Source organism: Chlamydotis macqueenii, chromosome W (genome assembly GCF_036417535.1).
Source record: "Chlamydotis macqueenii isolate bChlMac1 chromosome W, bChlMac1.mat, whole genome shotgun sequence".
Lineage (NCBI taxonomy): Eukaryota > Metazoa > Chordata > Aves > Otidiformes > Otididae > Chlamydotis > Chlamydotis macqueenii.
The window spans coordinates 49710649-49734816 of NC_141592.1; the positions used below are offsets into that span (position 1 = coordinate 49710649).

At 40.8% G+C, this 24168-nt stretch overlaps 1 protein-coding gene across 1 annotated transcript; it reads left to right on the forward strand.

Annotated features, from left to right (window-relative positions):
• Positions 1–3695: 3695 nt before the first annotated feature.
• On the forward strand, positions 3696–22132 carry LOC147596783 (activated RNA polymerase II transcriptional coactivator p15-like). Its single transcript, XM_086769555.1, has 4 exons — positions 3696–3770; positions 5478–5597; positions 11846–11954; positions 18839–22132. The coding sequence occupies exons 1-4, from the start codon at positions 3699–3701 to the stop codon at positions 18916–18918; spliced, it is 381 nt and encodes a 126-aa protein (XP_086625681.1). The 5' UTR covers positions 3696–3698; the 3' UTR covers positions 18919–22132.
• The last annotated feature ends 2036 nt before the right edge of the window (positions 22133–24168 follow it).

Consider the following 24168-nt stretch of genomic DNA (forward strand, 5'->3'; position numbering starts at 1 on the left):
AGAAAATATAAGAAAAACGGCTCAAGGTTTGAGACAAGGACGGGGAGAAATCCTTAAAGTTACCGTTACGGGCAAAACAGACTCGACTTGGGGAAAACTATTCATTTATTACTACAAACAGCAGGATAATGAGACAGGGAACAAGATAACCTCCCCCCACCCCTCCCTCTTCCCAAGCTTAACATTATCTTTACTACCTTCCCCTCCTGAGCGGCACAGGGGGGAAGAGGGAATGGGGGTTGCAGTCAGTTCATCATACGTTGTTTCACGCCGCTGCTTCATGGTCGGGGGAAGAACTCCTCACATTCCTCCCCTGCTCCAGCGTGGGGTCCCTCCCACGGGCCACAGTCCTTTGTGGAACTGCTCCGGCGTGGGTGATCTCTTCCACGGAGTTCAGTCTCTCTAGAACAGCTGTCCCAGCGGGCCCTCCACGGGCCACAGCTGCCTTCAGGCATCTACCTCCCCCGGTACGGGGTCCTTCACAGGCTCCAAGTGGATCTCTGCTCCTCCGTGGGCCTCCATGGGCTGCAGGGGGACAACCTGCTCCACCACAGTCGTCACCACAGGCTGCAGGGGAATCTTGGCCAGGAGCCACATTACTCCTCCCCCTCCTTCTGAACTGACCTTGGCGTCTGCAGCCGTTCCTCACAACAGGCTGGTAGATGTCTCTCAGGATCCTTTTTACATCTCATTCACTTCTCATCTCCTCTCCGCTTCTTGCAGCCAGGCTGGACCGAGTTGGGCCCAGTCGGCTGCCCGGCGGGAGGCCAGAGGGTGAAGCCTGCAAGGCCCATGAGGCCTGCGCCTCCCCCTCTGCGCCTCTGCCCCCGCTCAGCTTCTTCACATCTTCTCTTCTCTCTTTTTTTTTCTGCTTTCCCATTCTTAAATACGTTATCGCAGAGGCGTTATCACGGGACATTCTGCTACCAATCGGCTCGGCCTTGGCCAGCAGCAGGTCCGCCCTAGGCCCGGCCGAGTCCACTGAACAAAGGGGAGCGACTTCTAGCAGTTTCCTACAGAAGCTACCACCTTAGGCCCCCCCTTACTAACAAAACCACGACATATTTTCAATTTTTTTTTTTTTTTTTGCTTGGAGGGCTTTTAAAAAGTAAATGCTTAGAACAGAAACTGAGATATTTTTTTTCCTTTAACCTTCTGTTCCCAGCACTTCAGACCTGCACTTGACCCAAGAATGACTGGCAAGATGGGAGCCACAAGGCTCACCCGCCCCCCAACTACAAAGCCTGCCAGGAAGAAAACAAAACGCAAGTCACTCGGTGAAAGAAAGGGGAACTGGCACTTTCCTGAACAGCACCTCAGGTGCCGCGGTTTCAGTATGCAAAATCAACGCAGCTACACCACCTCACAACGTTTCCTCTCCTTCCCTCAAGCACAGCTGCTGGCACGGTAGCTCTAAATGAGATCGAGGAACTGCTGCAGCGTGCAAAAGAAAACAACAATTTATAGATTTATTTTTAAGGGCTCCTTTTAGGTATTAAGGGCCGTCCTCCCGGCCCCCTCTCACAGCCCCTCAAGTAGAGGGCAGGCAGCTGGTGAAGGCCCGGCCTCGGCGGTGCTGCAGTCCCAACGGGGCCTGGCTGCGGGCAGGTCCTTGCCATCAGCCCCACAAGCCTCCCTCGGTTAGCGTGAAGCAACGGATGCGGGGACTAGCCCCCTGAGAAACAATTTTTCTGCTGCTACCCCAGCTATGACGGGAAAAATGGAAACCAGTAATAATGGGACGCATCCCCTTTAAATACCTCCCCCGCCCCTCCCACGTGGTGCAGGGCAAGGGCGGGTATTCCGCGGTGCGTCACTTCTGTTTTTCTTACAGCGTAGAGGAGTCTTGCGTGGAGTAGGATGTGAGTGTTGGGGTTTTTGCTTGTGCTTACTTAGGGCTGCCGCCATTTTTTTTTTTGTCCTCTAGCTTCGGCTGTCGGAGGCTCAGCACCTTCCGGCCGGCGCAGGAGAGGCGTACTGGCCAACCGTGTGGCGAGGCTTCCCCTTTTCCTCGAGTGTACGCTGTGGAGTGGACCTGGGGCGAGAGGAGGAGCCGCTGCCATGTTGGGGGGGGAGGCAAGTAGGATTTGAGTGAGGGAGAAAATGGCGATGGGGAACCGCCCGGTTCCGTTTACCCTACGCCGGGATCTGGCTCTGCCTGGTGACGACCCTCGACGCTTTTTTTTTTTTTTTTTTTTTTTTTTTTTTTGTTGTTGCCTTTCCTCTCCTTCGCCGCTGGTAACCTGTGTCCCTCTTGCTGCCACCCTGCCCCGAGAGGACCTGGGTGTCCTTGCCTATCGGGCCCTCGCTACTTTCCCCTGGAGGGGCAACACGAGCCATAGAAAAGAGAAAGAGAGGAGGAAAAATGGTGCCTGGAATGCGCTTACCTGGTGTTTCTAGCTCGTCTTTCTCATTTTCCTTTCCCTCGTTCTCGCTTGGCCCGTCTCATTCCACCCTCGTTCTCCCTGGTACTTCGGTGTCTTCTCATGCTCTGCCTGGCAGCTTCTCCCGAGGGGCGCCCACCATCCCCCATTTATTTTTTTCTCTCGTTTCCGCTTCCACCTTCCTATTGTTACTCCCTCATGATGCGGTCTTGAGCGTTATCCTCTGCTGGTGCTCCCGCCCCCTGCGTATCAGACTTGTTCAGTTTCCCGATTTCATGTAATTGCCGTGCTTATTTTTATTTTGTCCCATTCCAGCTCTACTTTGCCTCCATCCGGCAGAGTGGCTTATGTGTGCTTCCCATACCTTGTTTCATTTTCAGTACTACAGCTTCCATCTTCGTGCTCTAAACTATTGCAACAGAATTTGCACTACTTTAGAACCACGTTGATCCATTAGCATTATTCAGACTCCCGTTTTTTCTTTTGCACATGGTTTATTTCATATACTTTTAAAATCTTTTATTAGCCTTTCCTAGCTGTAGTTTATTTTATGCAGTTTCTCCCTGTGATGCTTATTTTTATTCTGAAAGAAAAAAAAAGTAGCTATTTATTTGTTACAAAAGGTTTCTAGTAGCAGGAAAGATGTTCAACTGCTGTATCTAACCACGTGTTTGCATATTAGAGAAATGTAGAAGCACATCTGGTAACGTGCATTCAAGGAAAGTTGAATGTCTGCTTTTCTGGCAAATGAATAGACTCTAGTAACTGATGTGGTAAAGCTGCAGTGGACATATTAATTACAATACTAACTAAGATATTTTTTCAGCCTTTTGTATTACTGATGGGAACTTTAGCTTCACATATGACAATTCTGCAGCTATTGCTTGCAAATTCAACTAGGCGAAATACACGTGTAAGAGTATAGATAATGTTGGGGCCTTAATAGTTTATATTTATGAATGTAATATTGAGAATTCAATTGGAGGACAGTATTGTATTGTATTTTTTACATTATGGTTTTTACCATACCAGGGGGTATATGAAACTGGTGAAAAAGTGTCCCTTTGTAAACAGTTCAGAATCTAAAGCACTGCATTTAAGGCAGTTGCAGCAAAAAGGGAAAGAGATATAAGAGGGAAGAGCGTTTGAGATCACACCTACAACATGTATTAAAGCTTATATAAAAAGGTAGGAAAGTCTTCAGGAGGATTTTGAATAAGATGAGCATTTACAAACAAGTTTGAAGATGGTTTTCTAGCCATAATGAGACGTATTAATTGTATAGTGTTCTCATGTTATCTTTCTCTTCCCAGAATGCCTAAGTCAAAGGAACTTGTGTCTTCGAGCTCATCTGCCAGTGATTCAGATAGTGAAGTTGACAAAAAGGTGAACATTACAATAGTTATAAACTGCATATATTAACTCTTATATTTCAGGCTGGGGTTAAGGAATTAGCTGAGCATTATGTCACAAAATGCATGTCATACAATATGATTTGTCAGACACTTAAAAAACAAAACGGAACACCCCTCTCAACCCCAAAACAACAACAAAACAAAACCCACCCCCCAAACCCCCTAAGATTAGGGTTTGGGTGGATGCTTTTTGCTTTGCAGTAAACTTTTTTTCTTAAGTTGTGTTTTGCTTTCTTCACGATTTTCTGTATGGTATATCTAGCCACAAGCTTCCTGGAATTCTTTGCTGCTTTGTGGCAAGCGATAGAATGCTTCTGTATAAGCTGCCCCTGGTGGCAAGAATTTGGACTAATTTTGAGGACACTCCACCTGCCCCCCCTTCATTTTGGTATCTGGATTACTTGCAAGTCCAAACCAAAAACCTCCACTTGCCATGTGCCACTTGTTTATCTTGTTCAAATGTTCTTTTTCTGTTTCAAATTCTTACATTTACTGTAATACCATCTGTTAGATTTTCACTTAAAAGCTGAGCCAACCTGAATGTATTTGAGTTGATAATGTTAACTGTTTTAAATGTATATATTTAGTGTTCTCATTTATTTTTAATAATTATTTAATTTATAAGTTTGTATAAATGTATAAGTCATTATGAATACAACACTGAATTTTTCTTTTTAAGAAATGCTAGGTGGTAATGCAGACATCATGTCTTCTAGTGCAGTACGCGAAGAGACTCTATCTGCTTTACTGAACTTGTTCAAATGTGACTTGGTTGCACTTAGTAACTTGAGTGTTTTATAAAATCTTAATATAAGAGAAAATGATCAGGTGATTTTTGTTGTTGTTAGACTATGTCCTTTCAGGAATACGTTTCCCTAACAGTCTGCTTCAGTGGGCGGTAGGATTTTTTTTTTTTTTTTTTTTTTTTTTTCTATGACAACCTTTCCATGTTTGTTGTAAGTGTTTGTCTTTAAAAGAGGTTATCTACAATATGATTCTAGCGGATGAGACTAATTTTTGGTATCTTTGTATTACTCTTTCCTTGGGGCAGACATGATTACTATATAATCATTAGTAGAAATAGTAACTCTGTAGCATCTGCTAGCAGAGTAATCTGATTTACAGGTGATACTATCTGAATGTTTTAAAAACACTTTGAGTTTATCATGCTATGGACAGAGGTTGAACTCCAATTTGAAAAAAAAAAATAATCTCCTCTGTTGGATTTGATTTCCAGATCCTTTCTTCATTATCTCATCTATTTTTTTATTTTTTTTTTTTTTTAGAAGAGTTGTTAACTGTCCTGCATTTTTTAAGTGGAAAGGAAGGTGAAACTTCCATCAGACTTTAAAATTTTAGTTAAAACTACTGAACGACTATTACTGTGCAAAAAGAGTAGATGTTTTGAAATGTATTTTCATCTAATTCAGTTATCTTTAAAACCAACGTATTATGGTAAACTTCACTGGGAATAGAATTAGGCTCATTTGAAGATTTTTTTAAAACTTATTTTTTAATTCCATTCTAAATGTACGGTATTGAATTCCTGCCTTCACAGAAGGAAGGTGATAATGTGTATTGCATAGTAGTAGTTTGTAAACTCTAATGTAAACTTTTTTGTAACTTATGCATGAAACACAACTCATTTTATTTCTTCTTTTTTTATTCTTGCTCCAAGGCAAAGCGGAAAAAGCAAGCAACTCCAGAAAAGCCTCTAAAGAAACAAAAGACTGGTGAAAGTTCAAAAGGTGCAGCTTCTTCTAAGCAAAGCAGTAGCAGAGATGAGAATATGTTTCAGGTAAAATTGATGACTCTTGTAGAGCCTGGTTAAGGTAACCATTCACATCATATTCAATATAAATTTTATGAGGTGATCTGAATATTTTGATAGCATAGTGCTTGGTCTCCTGAAGCCTTGGTCAAAGGGGATTATGATGCTAGCATGCAGATGAGATGCTCAGAGAAAGCATTGTCAGGTTTTATCAGAGTAAAAGAATCTGAGTTGTGGCAATTGATTCTTACCCTCATGTCTTTGCCCATGGTAACTCTATGGGTAGTAATTTTGTCTGTAAATACAGTACTTAGTATGATTATACTGTAAATATTGGATCAGGACAGTCTCTATGTGGAAATGTGGTGTTTTTTTTTTTTTTAATCAGGGCTCCTGAAAGAAAGATTCTTGGAAACCAAAGTATGGATACTTCATTCCTATTTAACTAGGTCAAGGGCAACTTGGCTTCTGTCTTATAAGGCAGTGTCTTGGAATAAGCTTGCTTGTTCTTTTATGATGCAGGTTTTTCTCACTGAACATCCAAAAAGATTGTGATTTTTGACATTGTCCTTATTTTTAAAATGGGATGAATGTAAGCTTTTCAGTAGCAAGAAGCATTTGTGAATTCAAGGTATTGCAGTTCCTGGGGTTAGCTGAGGCAGTAGCAATGTGTGCTGAAAGCTGTGCAATAATATATGTAGCTCAGAATTACCTGTTTTACAGATGTGGATCAAGACTTATTGAATGTCTATGTCTAGCTGGCTTGAAAGGGGTAGGAGATAGGAGAGGAACTAAAATTCTTGGAGAATTTGATTCTTAGGTTTGTGAAAGGGTATGGGAGAGGTGCCTAATAATGTGGTTCCAACACTGAGTAAGGCAAAAGAAATTATTTTGGACTGTAGCTGTGCAAAATAATATGGCAAAAAAAAATTATAGAGAGAAGACCTGCTCAACAGATACGGAAATACAGGATAGTTATTTTTAATGTATCAATTCCCATTTTACTCTTCATGTACAATTGGAGGGAGAGCTTCAGTTTAAGACACTGGGCATCAATGCCTGGACTTCCCCATCAAAGGAAGAATATAATATTTTTAGTTTTGTTGGGGCATACTTTGATCCATGTGGGAAAAATGAGATGGTATCTTCTATACCTAATGAGGTGAACTGCAGTTAGAACTCAAAACAACTACGTATAGGCTTTATGCTATGTTTGTAATAGGTTCAGAAATTCCAGCCTCTGGGAAAATGGTTAACATTTTTAATGCTCTCCTGATGTGCAAAAAAAAAAAAAAAAACCCCACAAAACAAACAAACAAAAAAAACCCAACAAACCAGCACCAAACAAACAAAAAAACCCTCTTCAAATAAAAGCAAAAGTGTTTGTGTGCTCTGATTTCTTTCAACTTTTTTGACCTGAGATGATAAAACCTTACTAAAAACAGACAGTAGAAGACTCATTAGTCTGGTAAGTGCGGAATTCTTCCAGTGTTGAGTAAAGTACAGAAAAAATGTTTCAATATCACCTTGACCTAAACCATCAGTGTTCCTTTGTCTGCCTTTTAGTTACTCAACAACAAAAGTTTTTTAGATTGCTTATTGTGCTATGTAAAGCATTGTGGGGTTTTTTTTTTTCATGCTATATTAACTTATGTGTGTTAACTAAGATGCAGCCATTTGTGTAGAAATAGCACTGTAGGTCTCAGGATATTTCTCTCTTCCCCCCTATTCAGGAGAGCATGCTAGAAGACCTAATTGCATGTTATTTTTTTAGGTATGGTTTTGTTTGTTCTAGGACTATTAGTAATACTAGAAACTCTCATTTCTGCTTCCTCATGGTGGTAAAATGATCTCCCTGCAGGTGACTTTGCAGTATAACTTACAAGTGTGGTTTTAATTGATGGAAATCGGGCTGTAAAGCATTCATAGGATAGTCAGAAGTTCTGTGGCATCCATATTGTGTGTGGGAGTGGCAGCAAATAATGTGAGCCTTAGCGGTTTGCTGTTCTACACCTTTGGGCTGTGTTCTTAAAGTATACAATTTCCCTTAATATTGAGCTCATTGTGACTGCTGTATTCAAAAGAATCAGCATTATCATAAAGATCTGCATTTTGTTATTTTTGTTTGAAACTTATATTGGTGTAATGGTATTCTTGAAACTAATTATGAAGAATAGAATAATTGTAAGCAGAAGGGAATTAATTCAGTATAAGAGACCAAGTGTATTTTATTTATTTACATGTCTTGGCCTTTTTAGGTTTTTTGGTAACCTAGTATACTTTGAAATTTGTTAAAGGATTTGAGCATGGTTGAGGTGTGGAAATTTGTTTTACTCTCTCTTATTTGTGATGTATTACTAGAGGTCCTAAGGACAAGCATTATTTATGTTAAAGTGGAAGGGCTTTAATGTCTTCTGATATATTTAATTCAATAGAATAGTATATCTAAGGAGATATTTAATAAAAAGCATATGAACTTGACCATGAAGGTTGAACTGCAGTAACTACCCTGCTATAAATCATTAAAGCCATTGGAACACTAATGTGGTTACAGGAATACAAAGGTGTCTTAGATCAGTGAAATTATTCTAGGAATACCAGAATTTCAGGTAACTGAACTTCAAGAAACATCAATCTACTTAAATAAATAAATTAAATTTTGATTGAGGTTTTTAAACTCTACTTTAGAAGCCTATTTAAAGCTTTTAGTAGTGGCAACTGTTTTGCTTAGAGTTCAACTAAACATTAATGTGAGCATTCAGCTGAAATCTAGACAGTGGTGTAAAACCTAACTTCATATGGAACTATTTACATTTAAGGTAGACTGAGTAAATGATGTGTACTTTGTATTATTGTCCCTTGCCTTACTGTAGTTGAATTAAGACATGTAGTCTTATCTTTAATAGTCAAATCCTAAATCCTTTTACTGTATTCGGAGCTATAATCTGCTATATAGAATCATAGAATAGTTAGGGTTGGAAGGGACCTTCAAAGGTCATCTAGTCCAACCCCCCTGCAAGGAGCAGGGACATCCCCCACTAGATCAGATTGCTCAGAGCCTCATCCAGCCTGGCCTTGAACGTTTCCAGGGATGGGGCATCCACCACCTCTCTGGGCAACCTGTTCCAGTGTTCTACAACTCGCATTGTAAAGAATTTTTTCCTAATATCTAATCTAAATCTACCTCCCTCTATTTTAAAACCATTATTCCTCGTCCTGTCACAACAGGCCCTACTGAACAGCCTCTCCCCATATTATATCAGATTTTATTTCTTAGAACAAATCTGGAATTACTTGGCAATGCCCTAATAATCTTTGGTAGACCTGGAAAAAAAAAGTTATGGAGTACTACTACTTGAAGAAGCATTATAGGGTAAAACCAAGAAATGTTGTTCATGTAGGCTGTTTAGGATATCCTTTGCCAGCGGTACTGACAGATCTGGGCATGGTGCCAAGTTCGAACTGAAAGAACTCTGCTACTGTGACATCATACCTTATTTTTGACTGTTAAATTTGTAGTACTGTGAAAGTATTTAATAAATCACAAAATGCTATCTTATGAACTTTTTAATTTATGCTTTGAAGTAGAAAAACAACTGGTTCAGGCTAATGGTATCTAAAGATGCCTCAATTGGTTTAAAAGAAACTTTAGAGTTAATTTAGCATGATCTGGATAAGAAGAAAAATTACTTTAGCAAACATAAAGCATACTTGCTTTTATTTATTTTGTGAAATAACAACTTTTATGACTTAAACATCTGTGGATGATTTTAGTTGACTGGAGAGTTGTTCATGCTTTCTGGTCAGACTTAATGCTAGTAAGATATGTTTGGCCCTCTGTTAAATTATGTCAAAGTGCAATATGCATAAATTAAGGAAGTTGAAAACTAAAACTAATGATTTATCAGGAAGGAATATTCTGTTTTTAAAATTACTTACTTTAGAATTGTGTTCTTACACTTTATGAAGAATCTAGAATGCTAAGTATTTCTTACATGAATTGTATTTGATTGTGATTCTATTACCTAATTTGTGATTCTCAAATTCACATTATACTTTGAATTTGTGTGAATGAATAGGTGTTTTTATCAAATTTTTCCAAATTTGATAAAGCCTAAATATGTAGTGTAATGCATAGTTGTAAGTTTGCATGTAGTCTCTCTTCCCTTCCTCCCTCCCTTTTTTTTTTTTTTTTTTTTTTTCCCCCCCCTTTGTCCTAAATAAAAAGAAGCCCTCATAATTCAGTTAAGCCACTGTGGTGTGAAAGTAATTTCATCCTTTGTGTCACGGTCCACTCCGGACTCATGATGGTTCTTTTACTGTGATCTCAAAGTGCAAAATTAAGGCGAACACGCCAAAGGGTGTTGGTTTCAAAGGTTGGTTTCAATCAAAACAGTACAAACTTTATTTTGCCCATAAAGCAGCACACGATAGGTAAAAGGGAGTGGAAAGGAAAGATAAGTAAAGATAGGAAAGAGGATAATAGCTCCCACCACTGGTTCAAGGTGTCCCTATGGTCCCAGATCCAGGCAGTGTCCCACTGATCTTCATGATTGATGTCGATCCTTGGTGGGGAGACTTCTCTCTCTGGGGATCATAGAATCATAGAATAGTTAGAGTTGGAAGGGACCTTCAACGGTCATCTAGTCCAACCCCCCTGCAAGAAGCAGGGACATCCCTGACTAGATCAGGTTGCTCAGAGCCCCATCCAGCCTGGCCTTGAATGATTCCAGGGATGGGGCCTCCACCACCTCTCTGGGCAACCTGTTCCAGTGCTCTACAACTCGCATTGTAAAAAATTTTTTTCTAATATCTAATCTAAACCTACCTCCTTCTAATTTAAACCCATTACCCCTTGTTCTATCACAACAGGCCCTACTGAACAGCTTCTCCCCATCTTTCCTGTAGGCCCCCTTTAGGTATTGGAAGACCGCTATCAGGTCTCCCCGGAGCCTCCTCTTCTCCAGGCTGAACAGCCCCAACTCTCTCAGCCTGTCCTCATAGGAGAGGTGCTCCAGCCCTCATTGTTAGGGGTTGACCTTTTATGCTAAGTAACAAACCTTGCTCCTCCTTTGCTTTGGGGATCTCCGCCTTCCTCGGAGCTCATTATCCTGAGCAAAGTTCGGAGCTCATTATCCTGAGCAAAGTTCTGAGATGGCTGTTGCGCTCCATCTTCCTTGATAGCAGCTATGTGGTTATCTTAGCAGCTTGGGTCCTTCCCTGATAACAGAGAATGGACAGTCCACTCAGTTGCCACTTCAGGAGTGCTGCGCCTCATTTAGTCTCTGTTCCAGGAGCATTGCACCTCTGGCTTCCACAGAAACCGCACTCCACACATGGGAGCAGCAACTGAGGCTTACAGCAACTCATCCGTGGAAACTGCATTCCACTCATGGGAGCAGCAACTGTGTCTCAGTGAGACTGCTCGCAGCAACTCATGACAAGTTGTGAGCCTAACTTTTAAGCCACATTAAATCCATAGTCCAACTGGAGGTGCCGTGTCCCCGATGACAAGGTTGAGACAATGCTGATCTTCTGACTGACTCTTACACTGTGCTACATGCTGGTAAACTTAAAGGATTTGAATGGTTTTGTTTTGGAACATCTGGTACAGTACAATAGTCAGTTTCAATGAAGTGCCATGAGGACTTGGGAGCAGGCATGGGACAGTTGGTGGCTTACTTCTGTTTCCATCTGTATTTACTGTGTTAAAAAAAAAAGAAAAAGAAAAGGGGGAAAAAAAGGGGGGAGTAACCCTTTAAAAATTGTGTTTATCTCATGTGAATATCTAATTTGATTTCTGTACATGTGAATATCTAATTTGATTTCTGTACATGTGAATATCTAATTTGATTTCTGTACATATGGATTGGATTAAAATTCAGATTTGAGAGTAGAGTTCCCTCTTCTCTGTTTGTTTACAAGTGCTACTAACAAAGATGGTTATAATAGAGGCAACATTTTATTTCAGAAAACAGTAAATTAGTGGTTTTTGTAAGAGGTAAGCTTGTTAAGAATATAGGTATTCTAGGAGAACCATGTTTGCATTGAGCATTGAATACTCAACTGATTTTTAAGTCATTCATCCACTTATATCGTCATTACTTATTTGCCTACTGACTACTCTGGATTAAGCTCTTGATCTAGTTGTTTCTCTGGTCTCTAAAATAATCTACAGTGTGCAGTGTTATGTGTCAGAGTCTGATACTGCTGGGAAAAGTGAATGCTGTAATATGTAAAATACATAAAAGATATCCTTATATGTGTTTTGGCAGATTGGCAAAATGAGATATGTCAGTGTTCGTGACTTTAAAGGGAAAGTCTTAATTGATATTAGAGAATATTGGATGGATCAAGAAGGTGAAATGAAGCCTGGCAGAAAAGGTATTGTTCTGCTTCAAGTTATTTTGTATTAAAACATTGTCTGTAGTTTGCTGGAAAACTTTGTGTATCAGATTTTTATACTTTGTTACTATATTTTAGAGTAATATTTTTACTTTTTAAAAATAATTTCTATTTTAACAGATGATTAGTTTTATCTGTAGATGATAAACAAAAGCAAAGTGGTTTCATTGGCCTGAGTCTGTTTTTCTAAATGGATCCTCCATGATTTATGGAAAACAAGGTATCAAATACAAGTAAATTTCGTATGGGAGTTATATACATAGTCATACATTTTCCCATTGATTAACTTAATCAACTCCATTTCTTGCTTTTATTACAATTGGATTTCTTATTTCAAAAGTCACTGAAAAGACTTAAGTTACTCATTTGTAATAAGATGTTAATTTCTTTAAAACAATGGTGATCTTCAATTTCTATCAAGGTTTATATTAAAATAATTAAAATATTTAATGTTACTAATTTTGTAAAAAATAGTTCAAGATTTTAGTTCAGGTGAAAAATACTTCAAGTGTTTGTGTTTTGGTACTGTGCTTCTAATATGCAACATAGCATAAGCCATTGTACCTTTAATTGCTACTCCCATACCTACTTTATATGGCATGCCTTTACTGTACCATTTTCAGAACTTTGCCACCTGCAAGATGGAGATGCGAGGACAGTTGGAGTAGTAGTGCTTTCCTTAATGTCATGTTGCTTCTGTTAGAAAAGCTTACTTTTAATCATTTTTCATATTGTGCCAAGGAAAGAGGTAAGTATGAAATATCCTGTCCTGGAGATTGAAGACGTTTATTCTCCTAGCGTGTCCAGAAGCAAATAGATGTTTGGAAAGCTTGAGAAATGTTTTCAATTGCTCTTAAATAACCACTGAGAATAGGTTTGTATGAACAGCTGTACCAGTACTGTAGAGGAAAATTTCTTAGTTCAGATGTATTGCTGCTACTTAAAGATTACTCCAACTTCTAAGGACTTTAAACTGCTTTGTTTTGAGGTGGAAATCAAAAGTATATGCAGTTTGAGTGGTAAACTACAATGAAACTTGATGGGTATGCCAACTGACAAAAATTGCATGATGTATTTAGAAACATTTATGTGGCACAAGAATCTGAATTTTATTAGGATAAAATTGATAACAATCTGATACAGTATGTGAGTCTAATGTTCCATTGATGCACTTGTGAGCCTCTTATCTAGCTATCCTAAAACCAGTATGAATAGTTGAAATTGTGTAATAAAATAGAAAAAAAAAGAAATCCAACAGTTGAGAATTGTTGTGTCAGATTGTTTCCAACAGCAGGTCTGAACTGCATACAGTTTATCTGATATGTTGTTCAGGGACATCTTGAGGATGTTGGGTAATGATTAGCACATCTGGCCTGTTTTCAAAAGAAACCTGCCCTCTAAAACTGATCAAAAACTGCTTAAATAGCTCTGTGCAGACCACTCACTGCTCTGATAAATGGTGCTCTGATAAGACAGTGGTGGAAGAAGAAGAAAAGAAAAGTGATGAGCCCCAAAAATGGAAATCAAAATGTCACCTGTTTTCAGGTCCTGCTCCACCTACAGGGAGAAAGCATTGAAGGAAGCCTGATCACTGAGGGGGCAGAGTGGGGGTAAATAGTAGAAGAGCCTTGCTGGAGAGAGTATGAGAGGTAGGCCTGTGAGTCTGTAGTTGCATAGAGTTGATATGAGATTTTAGGGGAAGAATGAGGAGACTAAAGCACAAATGAAACGTGCCTGTACTTGAACTTGAGGAACTACAAATTTAGAACTGAGGACATGGGTTGTGGGGCACTAAAGAATAGAATGTCACTAGAAGCTATAGCGAACAAAACAAAACACGATGGAAGTTATTTTTTGAGAGTGCTATGGTGTGGAATAGAGTTTCTCCAAAATGTTACTTAAGAGTCAGAATCTTAAGGTTGGAAGAGACCTACAAGATCATAAAGTCCAACTGTCAACCTAACACCACCATGCCTACTAAACCATGTCCTGGAGTGCCACGTCTACACGTTCTTTGAACACCTCCAGGGATGGTGACTTCACCACTTCCCTGGGCAGCCTGTTCCAGTGCCTGACCGCTCTTTCAGTAAAGAAGTGTTTCCTAATATTCAACCTAAACCTCTCGTGCTGCAACTGGCCATTTCCTCTCATCCTATCACTAGTTACTTGTGAGAAGAGACCAACACCTGCATCCCTACAGCCTCCTTTCAGGAAGTTGTAGAGAGCAATGAGGTCTCCCCTCAGCTTCCTCTTCTCTAGACTAAACAATTGCAGTTCCCTCAGCCACTCCTCATAAGACTTGTTCTCTAGACCTCTCACCAGCTTTGTTGCCCTTCTCTGGATGTGTTCCAGTGCCTCAATGTCCTTGTACTGAGGGGCCCAAAACTGAACGCAGTATTCAAGGTGTGGCCTCACCAGTGCTGAGTACAGGGACAAAATCACTTCCCTACTCCTGCTGGCCACACTGTTCCTGATACAAGCCAGAATGCTGTTGGCTGCCTTGGCCACCTGGGCACACTGCTGGCTCATGTTCAGCTGACTGTCTACCAGCACCCCCAGGTCCCTTTCTGCCAGGCAGCTTTCCAGCCACTCTTCCCCATACCTGTAGCATTGCATGGGGTTGTTGTGACTGAAGGGTGGGACCTGGGACTTGGCCTTGTTGAATCTCATACAATTGGCCTTGGCCCACTGATTCAGCCTGTCCCTCTGCAGAGCCTTCCTACCCTTGAGCAGATAGACACTCTTGCCCAGTTTGGTGTCGTCTGCAAACTTACTGAGGGAGCACTCAATGCCCTCATCCAGATCATTGACAAAGATATTAAACAGAACTGGCCCCAGCACTGAGCCCTGGGGAACACTGCTTGTGACTGGCTGCCAACTGGATTTAACTCCATTCACCACAACTCTCTGGGCTCGGCCATGCAGCCAGTTTTTAGCCCATCACAGGGTATACCTGTCCAAGCCATGAGTTGCCAGCTTCTCTGGGAGAATGCTGTGGGAGACAGTATCAAAGGCTTTGCTAAAGTCCAGGTAGATAACCTCCACAGCCTTTCCCTCATCCACTAGGCGGGTCACCTGGTCACAGAAGGAGGCCAGGTTGGTCAAGTAGGACCTGCCCTTCAGGAACACATGCTGGCTGGGCCTGATCCCCTGGTTGTCCTGCACATGCCAGGTGAGCACACTCAAGATGAACCACTCCATAATCTTCCCTGGCACTGAGGTCAGGCTGGCAGGCCTGTAGTTCCCTGGATCCTGCTTCCGGCCCTTCTTGTAGATGGGTATCACATTGGCAAGCCTCCAGTCATCTGGGACTTCCCCTGTTAACCAGGACTGCTTATAAATGATGGAGAGGGGCTTGGCAAGCTCCTCCACCAGCTCCCTCAGTACCCTCGGGTGGATCCCATCCGGCCCCATAGACTTGTGTGTGTCCAGGTGGCATAGCAGGTTGGTAACTGCTTCCTCCTGGATTGTGGGGTTTTCATTCCACTCTCTGTCCCCATCTTCCAGCTCAGGGGGCTGAACACCCTGGGGATAACTGGTCTGACTATTAAAGACTGAGGCAAAGAAGGCATTAAGTACCTCAGCCTTCTCTTCATCCTTGGTGATAATGTTCTCCCCCACATCCAATAAAGGGTGAAGATTCTCTTTGGCTCTCTTGTTGTTGTTGATGTATTTGTAGAGACATTTCTTGTTATCCTTAGCAACAGTGGCCAGCTTGAGTTCTAGCTGGGCTTTTGCCTTTCTAATTTTCTCTCTTCACAACCTTAGGAGCTCCCTGTACTCTTGTTGAGTTGCCTGCCCCTTCTTCCAAGAGCAGTGGACTCTCCTTTTTTCCCCTGAGTCCTAGCAAAAGCCCCATGTGCAGCCAGGCCAGTCGTCTCCCCCACCGGTTTGTCTTAGGGCACATGGGGACAGCCTGCTCCTGCGCCTTTAAGACTTCCCTCTTGAAGAAGGTCCAGCCTTCCTGGACCCCTTTGCCCTTCAGGACTGCCTCCCAAGGGACTCTGTCAACCAGTGTCCTGAACAGGCCAAATATGCCCTCTGCAAGTCCATGGTAGCGGTTTTGCTGACCCCTCTCCTTACCTCTCCAATAACTGAAAACTCTATCATTTCATGGTTGCTGAGCCCAAGACCACATCTCCCACCAGGCCTTCTCTGTTAGTAAACAGCAGGCCAATCGAGGCACCTCCCCTGGTAGGCTCACTCACCAGCTGTGTCAGGACACAGCTTCCACACACTCCAGGAACCTTCTAGACTCTTTCCTCTCTGCTGTGTTGTATTTCCAGCAGACGTCTGGTAAGTTGAAGTCCCCCACGAGAACAACGGCTAGCGATCGTGAGACTTCCGCTAGCTGCTTTTAGAACGCATCATGGAATCGTAGAATGGTTAGGGTTGGAAGGGACCTTCAAAGGTCATCTAGTCCAACCCCCCTGCAAGGAGCAGGGACATCCCTGACTAGGTCAGGTTGCTCAGAGCCTCATCCAGCCTGGCCTTGAACGTTTCCAGGGATGGGGCATCTACCACCTCTCTGGGCAACCTGTTCCAGTGTTCCACCACCCTCATTGTAAATAATTTTTTTCCTAATATCTAATCTAAATCTACCTCCCTCTATTTTAAAACCGTTACCCCATGTCCTGTCACAACAGGGCCTACTGAAGAGTTTCTTCCCGTCTTTCCTGTAGGCCCCCTTGAGGTACTGGAAGACCGCTATAAGGTCTCCCCAGAGCCTTCTCTTCTCCAGGCTGAGCAGCCCCAACTCTCTCAGCCTGTCCTCATAGGAAAGGTGCTCCAGCCCTCTTATCGTCTTTGTGGCCCTCCTCTGGACCTTTTCCAACTGGTCCATGTCCTTCTTGTGTTGGGGGCTCCAGAACTGGACACAGTACTCCAGGTGGGGTTTCACGAGAGCAGAGTAGAGGGGCAGAATCACCTCCCTCGACCTGCTGGCCATGCTCCTCTTGATGCAGCCCAGGATGCGGTTGGCCTTCTGGGCCACAAGTGCACTTTGCCAGATCATGTTAAACTACCAGCACTCCCAAGTCCTTCTCCTCAGGGCTGGTCTTGATCCATGCTCTGCCCAGGCTGTATTTGTGCCTGGGATTGCCATGACCCAGGTGCAGGACCTTGCACTTGGCCTGGATGAACTTCATGAGGTTGGCATTGGCCTACCTCTCCAGCCTGTCAAGGTCCCTCTGGATGGCATCCCTCCCTTTCAGCATGTCGACGGCACCACACAGCTTGGTGTCGTCGGCGAACTTCCTGGGGGTGCACTCTATCCCACTGTCCATGTCACCAAAAAAGATGTTGAACAGGGCTGGGCCCAACACAGACCCCTGAGGAATGCCACTCGTCACCAGTCTCCACATGGACATTGAGCCGTTGACCACCACTCTCTGAGTGCGGCCATCCAGCCAGTTCCCTATCCACCGAGTGGTCCGTCCATCAAACCCATTTCTCTCTAGTTTAGAGAGAAGGATGTCATGCGGGACAGTGTCAAATGCCTTGCACAAGTCCAGGTAGATGATATCTGTTGCTCGTCCCTTGTCCACCGATGCTGTCACCCCGTCATAGAAGGCCACCAAATTGGTCAGGCACGATCTGCCCTTGGTGAAGCCATGTTGGCTGTCACCAATCACCTCCTTGCTCTCCATGTGCCTTAGCATGGTTTCCAGGAGAATCTGCTCCATGACCTTGCCAGGCACAGAGGTGAGGCTGACCGGCCTGTAGTTGCCTGGGTCTTCCCTGTTCCCCTTTTTAAAAATGGGGGTTATGTTACCCCTCTTCCAGTCACCGGGACCTCACCAGACTGCCACAATTTCTCAAATACGATGACCAGCAGCTTGGCAACTTCATCCGCCAGTTCCCTCAGGACCTGCAGATGCATCTCATCAGGTCCCATGGACTTGTGCGCCTTCAGGTTCCTCAGATGTTCCCGAACCTGCTCTTCAAGTACAGTGGGCAGTTTTTCATTCTCCCAGTCCCTGCTTTTGCCTTCTGCAACTTGGGTGGTGGGACAAGAGCCCTTATCGGTGAAGACTGAGGCAAAAAAGTCATTGAGTACCTCAGCCATGTCCATGTCCCAGGTAACCAGGTCACCCGTTTCCTTCCGGAGGGGGCCTACATTCTCCCTGGACCTCCTTTTGTCTCTGCCATACCTATAGAAGCCTTTCTTGTTACTTTTGATGTCCCTGGCCAAATTCAATTCCATCAGGGCTCATCTACCTCTTCATTCTGGTTGGGTGGTCTATAACAGACTCCCAGCAGGATATCTGCCTTGTTGGCCTTCCTCCTTATCCTTACTCATAAGCATTCATCTTATCATCACCATTGTTGAGCTCTATGCAATCGAAACACTCCCTGACGTACAGAGCTACCCCACCGCCTCTCCTTCCTTGCCTGCTTAAAGTATATGTTATTCACAGTGCTTTAAGAAACAGGAGGAAGAAACTCCAGAATTATGGTACTTTTTAAGTGCATAGAAGTTCAGTCTACAGAGATATGGCTTTTAGCAGCCAACAGGAATACAATTGATTTCCTACATTTCTTTTGTGCTGCCTTCTGTCAAGGCCAGAGCTGTATTTTACTTCCTGTGTTTAGCCTAACACTTGTGAATTAATTTGTTACACTGCAGTTGTTTTCTTCGTAAGTTAAACTTGTCCAGAGATAAGCTAAGGTCTAAAGTTCAACTGAAATGTTCCAGATAATAGCTTAACTTTGTAACTGAGATGATCGTTACACTTGAGGTAGCTTAAGCATTAATAGTTGTGACATAGACTTTGTGTATGAAACCAGCCTTGACAGTAATTTCTGTAAGATCCTGTACTATTTTCTTTTTGTCCTAAGTATTTATTTTTAATGCATTTCAGGTATATCTTTAAATCCAGAGCAGTGGAACCAGCTGAAGGAACAGATTTCTGATATTGATGATGCAGTAAGAAAACTGTAAATACAGAGCCATACAGAAACCTTTATCATTTTAGTTGGTTTAAGTGGTCTTTTTACATTGGTTTGTTTTTTCAAATATTGTTTTCCAAGCTATTGTATATTTGGATTGCAGAACGATTTGTAAGATGATTACTTTTTTTTTTTTTGCATTAAAAGTGTATTCTGAGTGAGGCTATTTGTGTATACTTTACTAAAAGGAAATGTGTTGCTTTCACCTTGTGGTATAAAATAAACAAATCAATATGTAAAGCATAGTTGTTTATGGCCTTTTGATTTAAGGTGTTTGCTGATAAGGCCACCTAAGAGCTTTAATCTTTGTTTTAGTTTCAGTTTAGTTAACTGTTAATAGGAATTTGTTTTCTGAGGAGATTTCTTAAAATGTCTCAATTTTTTTTTCTTTTATTTCATACTCTTTGGTATTGCTCTGACAACTTTCTCCTTTAAGACTTGATACAAACAGTGAAAACCTGGTAAAACACATTTTTGTAGATAATTTTAAATACTCTATTTGCTAATTTACCGTATGTATTCAGATATAAACAGTCCTGAGTGTATATAGACTTTTTTGTATCACTTGCATGAAGTGTTATGCTAAACAACAACACTTGAACACAAGCCACACAATATTTCTTCCTGTTTTCCTATGGCTTACTTGACTTGGAAAATACAATGAGTCTTTATTCTTGGACCCTAGATTTTAGAATGTGATGCGTAAACTTTTACAGTAATAGACATACACCTTAGAGTAAGATAGTATTTAAAAGCTTCAAATGTGGTTATTAGTTAGGTACTTCTCAAGCTTTGTGTTAAATTCATTCTTGAACACATACTGGCTTGTTATTCTATAGAAAAGAACAGTTAACCTATCTTTGTAGGGCTTTTGTTCATGTGATAGTATTGTGTAAACAATGATGTTTAAACTAGGCTGTAACACAGGTTAAACAGTCAGTCAGAGTTAAAACTGCTTCAGCCAAAATGTCTGGCTATCATGCTTTTGCCCTGTCCACGCCGCTTGCCCAAACCATTTAACTTGGCTTGCCTTGCATGGCTTACATGCGCACAACTGTTTTATCTTTCATACAGAAGATATTTAGCACTTAAAATGGAGTGTGAGTACATAGTTGATCATGACTCTAGTGAACTTCACTTGTCTACCAGTGTACTATTCTGGTAAGAGAAGCTTCTGTACAGTGGAAGCTCTATTAGACTAGATGCTGCCCCGGTTGAAGGGCTTCTTGGTAGGTGTCACAAACTGTGGAATGAACACGAGAGAATATGATGTTTGAGTAGAACTTTGAGAGATAAGAAGCATGCTGGTATAGAAGTTAATGGTGAAAGATCAAAGTTAGCTGGCGCATAACAACTACAGTGAAGAATTGTATATTAGTGGAATTGGAGAAGAGTTTATTTTCTGACTTAATTCAGTTAATTGAAGGAAGATGATGAAACAACTTAATGAAAATTGACATTTCAAGACAATGTCGAACTTATTGGATTGGCTGTAATTTTCCCATTTGATATTAAATTTAACGTATTTTTAAAATTTTATATACATAAACAGGATTTACTATTTGTTTAATTTTGAAATATCTTAATATAGTTGTTTATATTGCAGACATGCATGGACGTTCTGTTCTGCAAAGCGCCATACACATACTTTTCCTGTGCTGGAGTTTATAATTCAATACAAATGGGTATTGAAGGGTGAGGAAGGGTGACTTCATCAAATTAAATATAATTTAATTTAAGTATTATGTCAGATACTTCCACCTGCTTTTTAACTTACCCATTGTTGACATATTTCAAATAAAGTTAAGATCTGTTTCTGTATAGCTCAGAAAATCTTTTTTAAGAACTGCTTGAGGGTGAATAAAAGGGTGAAGAGATGTTTTGTTGTAGCAACTGCATTTTTTGGGCACAACATTCTTTTTTGAGTTACTCTTAATGGCATGTAGGGTATTTGGACCAAATAGAATAAATATGAAATATCTGCTAAAATTTCACAGTGAATTAAATAAATTGCTTCAGATAACTATCAACAGATTCTAGGTGGTGTGTTTTATTTGCGGTATGTATATGATTTTTTTTCCTTTGAATCTGAAATTTTGCTACCAGATTTCACCCATTTTACCTCAAAACTTTCATGTGGCTACTTTAAAGTGCATGATTATCATAACAGAGGGAACATTGTCCTAACTTAAACTACTGTGGTAGTAGGTCATTGGATGGCAGTTGTGTATCAGAATACAATATAATTATGTTCAGGAAGGTGGAGAATTAAATTCATTCATTTTGAGGGAGTAAGTGAAAAAGTTTTAATATAGTGATTAGTTCTCTTGTGGAAATTGATGGTAGAGACGTTCAAAGAAAATAGTATTTGTTAACCAAGAACTATTAGTTCCTCTTACAGATAGCACCCTTGCTGAATTTGTGGTGATAACTACTGGAGATGTTTATCCCATTTTACTTGAGAAAACTTGGAGCAGTTTGATTTTACTTAACTTGTATGTTTAAAAATAGTTTTTCATCTGCCAGTTATATTTCTGCCTGTAATAATGATAAAATATAATATATTTTGCCTGAGCCAGTCTTAATGTCTGCATGACTGTCCTACAAAAAAGATAACTAATAAACTATTCCGTTTCACAAACAAACTCAAAATGGAATGTGTTTAATTGTGAGGGAATTCTTTGCACCTCAGATGACTGATGTGCTGATTACTTGATAAAAATGTGACACTTTCAATGTTATTTTGTAATGAATAGTTGGTAGTGATTTGTCATGTAATTTACTATGGCTATAGTCTTTCTAATTTTAGAAGAAAATTAAGATGTTTTTAAAAATAAAGATTATTTTCTTGCAGACAAAATGGTAGTTGGGGCATGTGAGATATGTTCACCTGATTCGTGTTAACGTGAAGCAATACTAGGGTTGCATGGTGAAATGTGACCCTCTCTGTATATGGAATCTTTGATTATCCTGTTTGTTCTTCTATAGCCACAGGCTTAGGGGAAACAGGAAGATATGTACGTAGTTCTATAAGTTTTGTTTAAAGTTATAAACGTCTTTGGGAGGTTTATTTAAGTTATTAAAAATGTGTTTGGCAGGATACACTCCTGCCTTAGTAGTTTGACATAATTAAGGATTTTTACCTGCTTAACAGCGCTGTTTGCATAAGAAGGACGCTTGACAATGGAGCGAACAAAAGGCGGGAAAGGCGGACTGGGGGCTGATGACCACGGGCATGTAAACAACCCCAAATATGGGACCAGCCGCTTCTGTACTTTTAGCCAATTAACACCTGTATAGTGGCTAGTGATACGCTCTTGGCCAATCAGTACCTGCCGCGAACAGTGGAGTGTAGATTGTGAGCTCCCCCCCCAAAAAAAAAAAGGAGACAGGCACGATGGGGGGACCGGGAGAGGTTATAAATACTGTAACTGTAAACAAAGGGGTGTGCGTCTTGGTGGAGCGAAGACTCCCGGCGCACCCAGCACTGTTTGCTTGTTTCTATTCAATAAATTGGAAACTATAATTGGAATCCTGTTTTGGGACTCAACTCATTTATAACAGGCACAAGTAGAAGTGTCCATGGAAGAAAATTGTGCATGTATGAAAAGACTGTGTAATACGAGAAAAACACTGCTCCCTTTCCCATTGAAGTGGCAAAAGAAAGATGCATTTGATTCTTGATATTTATGCTGGGCATATTAGCAATATGTTTTATAAATTAAACCTAATATGGAGCTTAGGAGGAAAAATACATCACAGAGCTGCCAAAGTTACCGTATGTGTGCTAAATCAAACTGTCATGTACAATGTTGCTCTTATGTGGAGAGGTTCATATTGAAGTTAAACAAATGCAGTACTAAGTTTGATATTTCTGTTAAAGGAAATGCCCCGGTTATGTACTTATGTGATCTGTTAGCAAAAAAATGATGATTGTTATTCTGGTAACCATATGGAATGTTTCATAATTTGTTCTGATGTTATCTACTGCAGAGGGACCACTGGAAATATGCACCCTCCAACTATAATTATCTTGATGTTCAAATAAAAAATAGTTAAATGGCATTGTGTAGTAACAGTTTGAACACTTAGAAATAAATGAAGACTTATGTTAACATAGTGTTATTTTTAATAGAAGTTTAGCTTCACTACAACTTATTTTTTCTTAAATAGCCATTTTCTAAACAACTTGTTTCTTGCAATTGTTGTAATTTGGAAATTTGAAAACTTAATCATCTTATACTTGGTCCATGTTTGTGGGTGGATGATTGCTTGTGGGATCCCTTGCTCCAGAGGGATAAAAGTTTTTCATTATGATAGAAGAACAAGTGCCATGTAAATATTGAAGCAGCAGATATAAACACAATTTCAAACACCAAACAGAAGGAAAGTGCCTGATAAGTTGCTACTGTTAAGAAAATGGCTGATTATCTTTTGAGCGGAGTTTCTTTTTGATATGTGTTGTAGTTCAGCCCCAACAGGGACCAGACTACGCAGTCTCTCTCTCACTCCCCCCACTCTCCAAGAGAATAGGAGGAGATTTGACAAACAAAAGAAAACCAGGAAAAAAACCAAACATGCAGGTTGAGATTGAACAAAAAGTAAATTTAACAGTAATGACAGAAGAAAACGATAGAGTGATGGAACACAAATACAGTATAATAGCTCACAACAGATCTCCACATCCAGTCTCTTCCAACTAGCAGGGCCTCCCTTCAGCACCCTCCTCACTTATATACTGAGCATGATGTCAGATGGGATGGAATAGCCCTTTGGCTAATTTGGGTAAATTAACCCCAGCTGTTAGCTAATTAGTTAACTATCCCAGCCATAGGGGCTACCAGCTTCAGTTCTCCACCCAGCTCAGGTAAATATTAACTCTATCCTGGCCAGAACCAGGACAATATGACAATAAATGTAACCGTAGATTAGATAGAAAAAAGCTTCTCACCCATTTATTTATCATTGGTCATAGTTATATTAGTGTAGACTTCTTTAGGAAGGATATTTTTCACATGCTTGTTGTGACTGATCTGTAGGGAGTGAACTAACTGACTGTAGCCTTGAATCAAACAGATTTTTCTTCAAGTAATTTTGATTAGTTTAGCAATTTATAGTGACAGAATCAGAAATTACCTTGGCTCAAAGGGAAGAAATTGAGTTTGATGTTGATGGAGGGTCATCGTGTACTTCCTATTTACTGCCAGGTAGGATTCACCTTTGACTGTAGCTCTTACTACAT

Coding starts and splice junctions, on each gene's coding strand:
- LOC147596783 (XM_086769555.1), top strand. CDS start 3,699: ATGCCTAAGTCAAAGGAACTTGTGTCTTCGAGCTCATCTGCCAGTGAT. Junction 5,598..11,845: donor GAGATGAGAATATGTTTCAG/GTAAAATTGATG, acceptor GTGTTTTGGCAG/ATTGGCAAAATGAGATATGT. Junction 11,955..18,838: donor AATGAAGCCTGGCAGAAAAG/GTATTGTTCTGC, acceptor AATGCATTTCAG/GTATATCTTTAAATCCAGAG.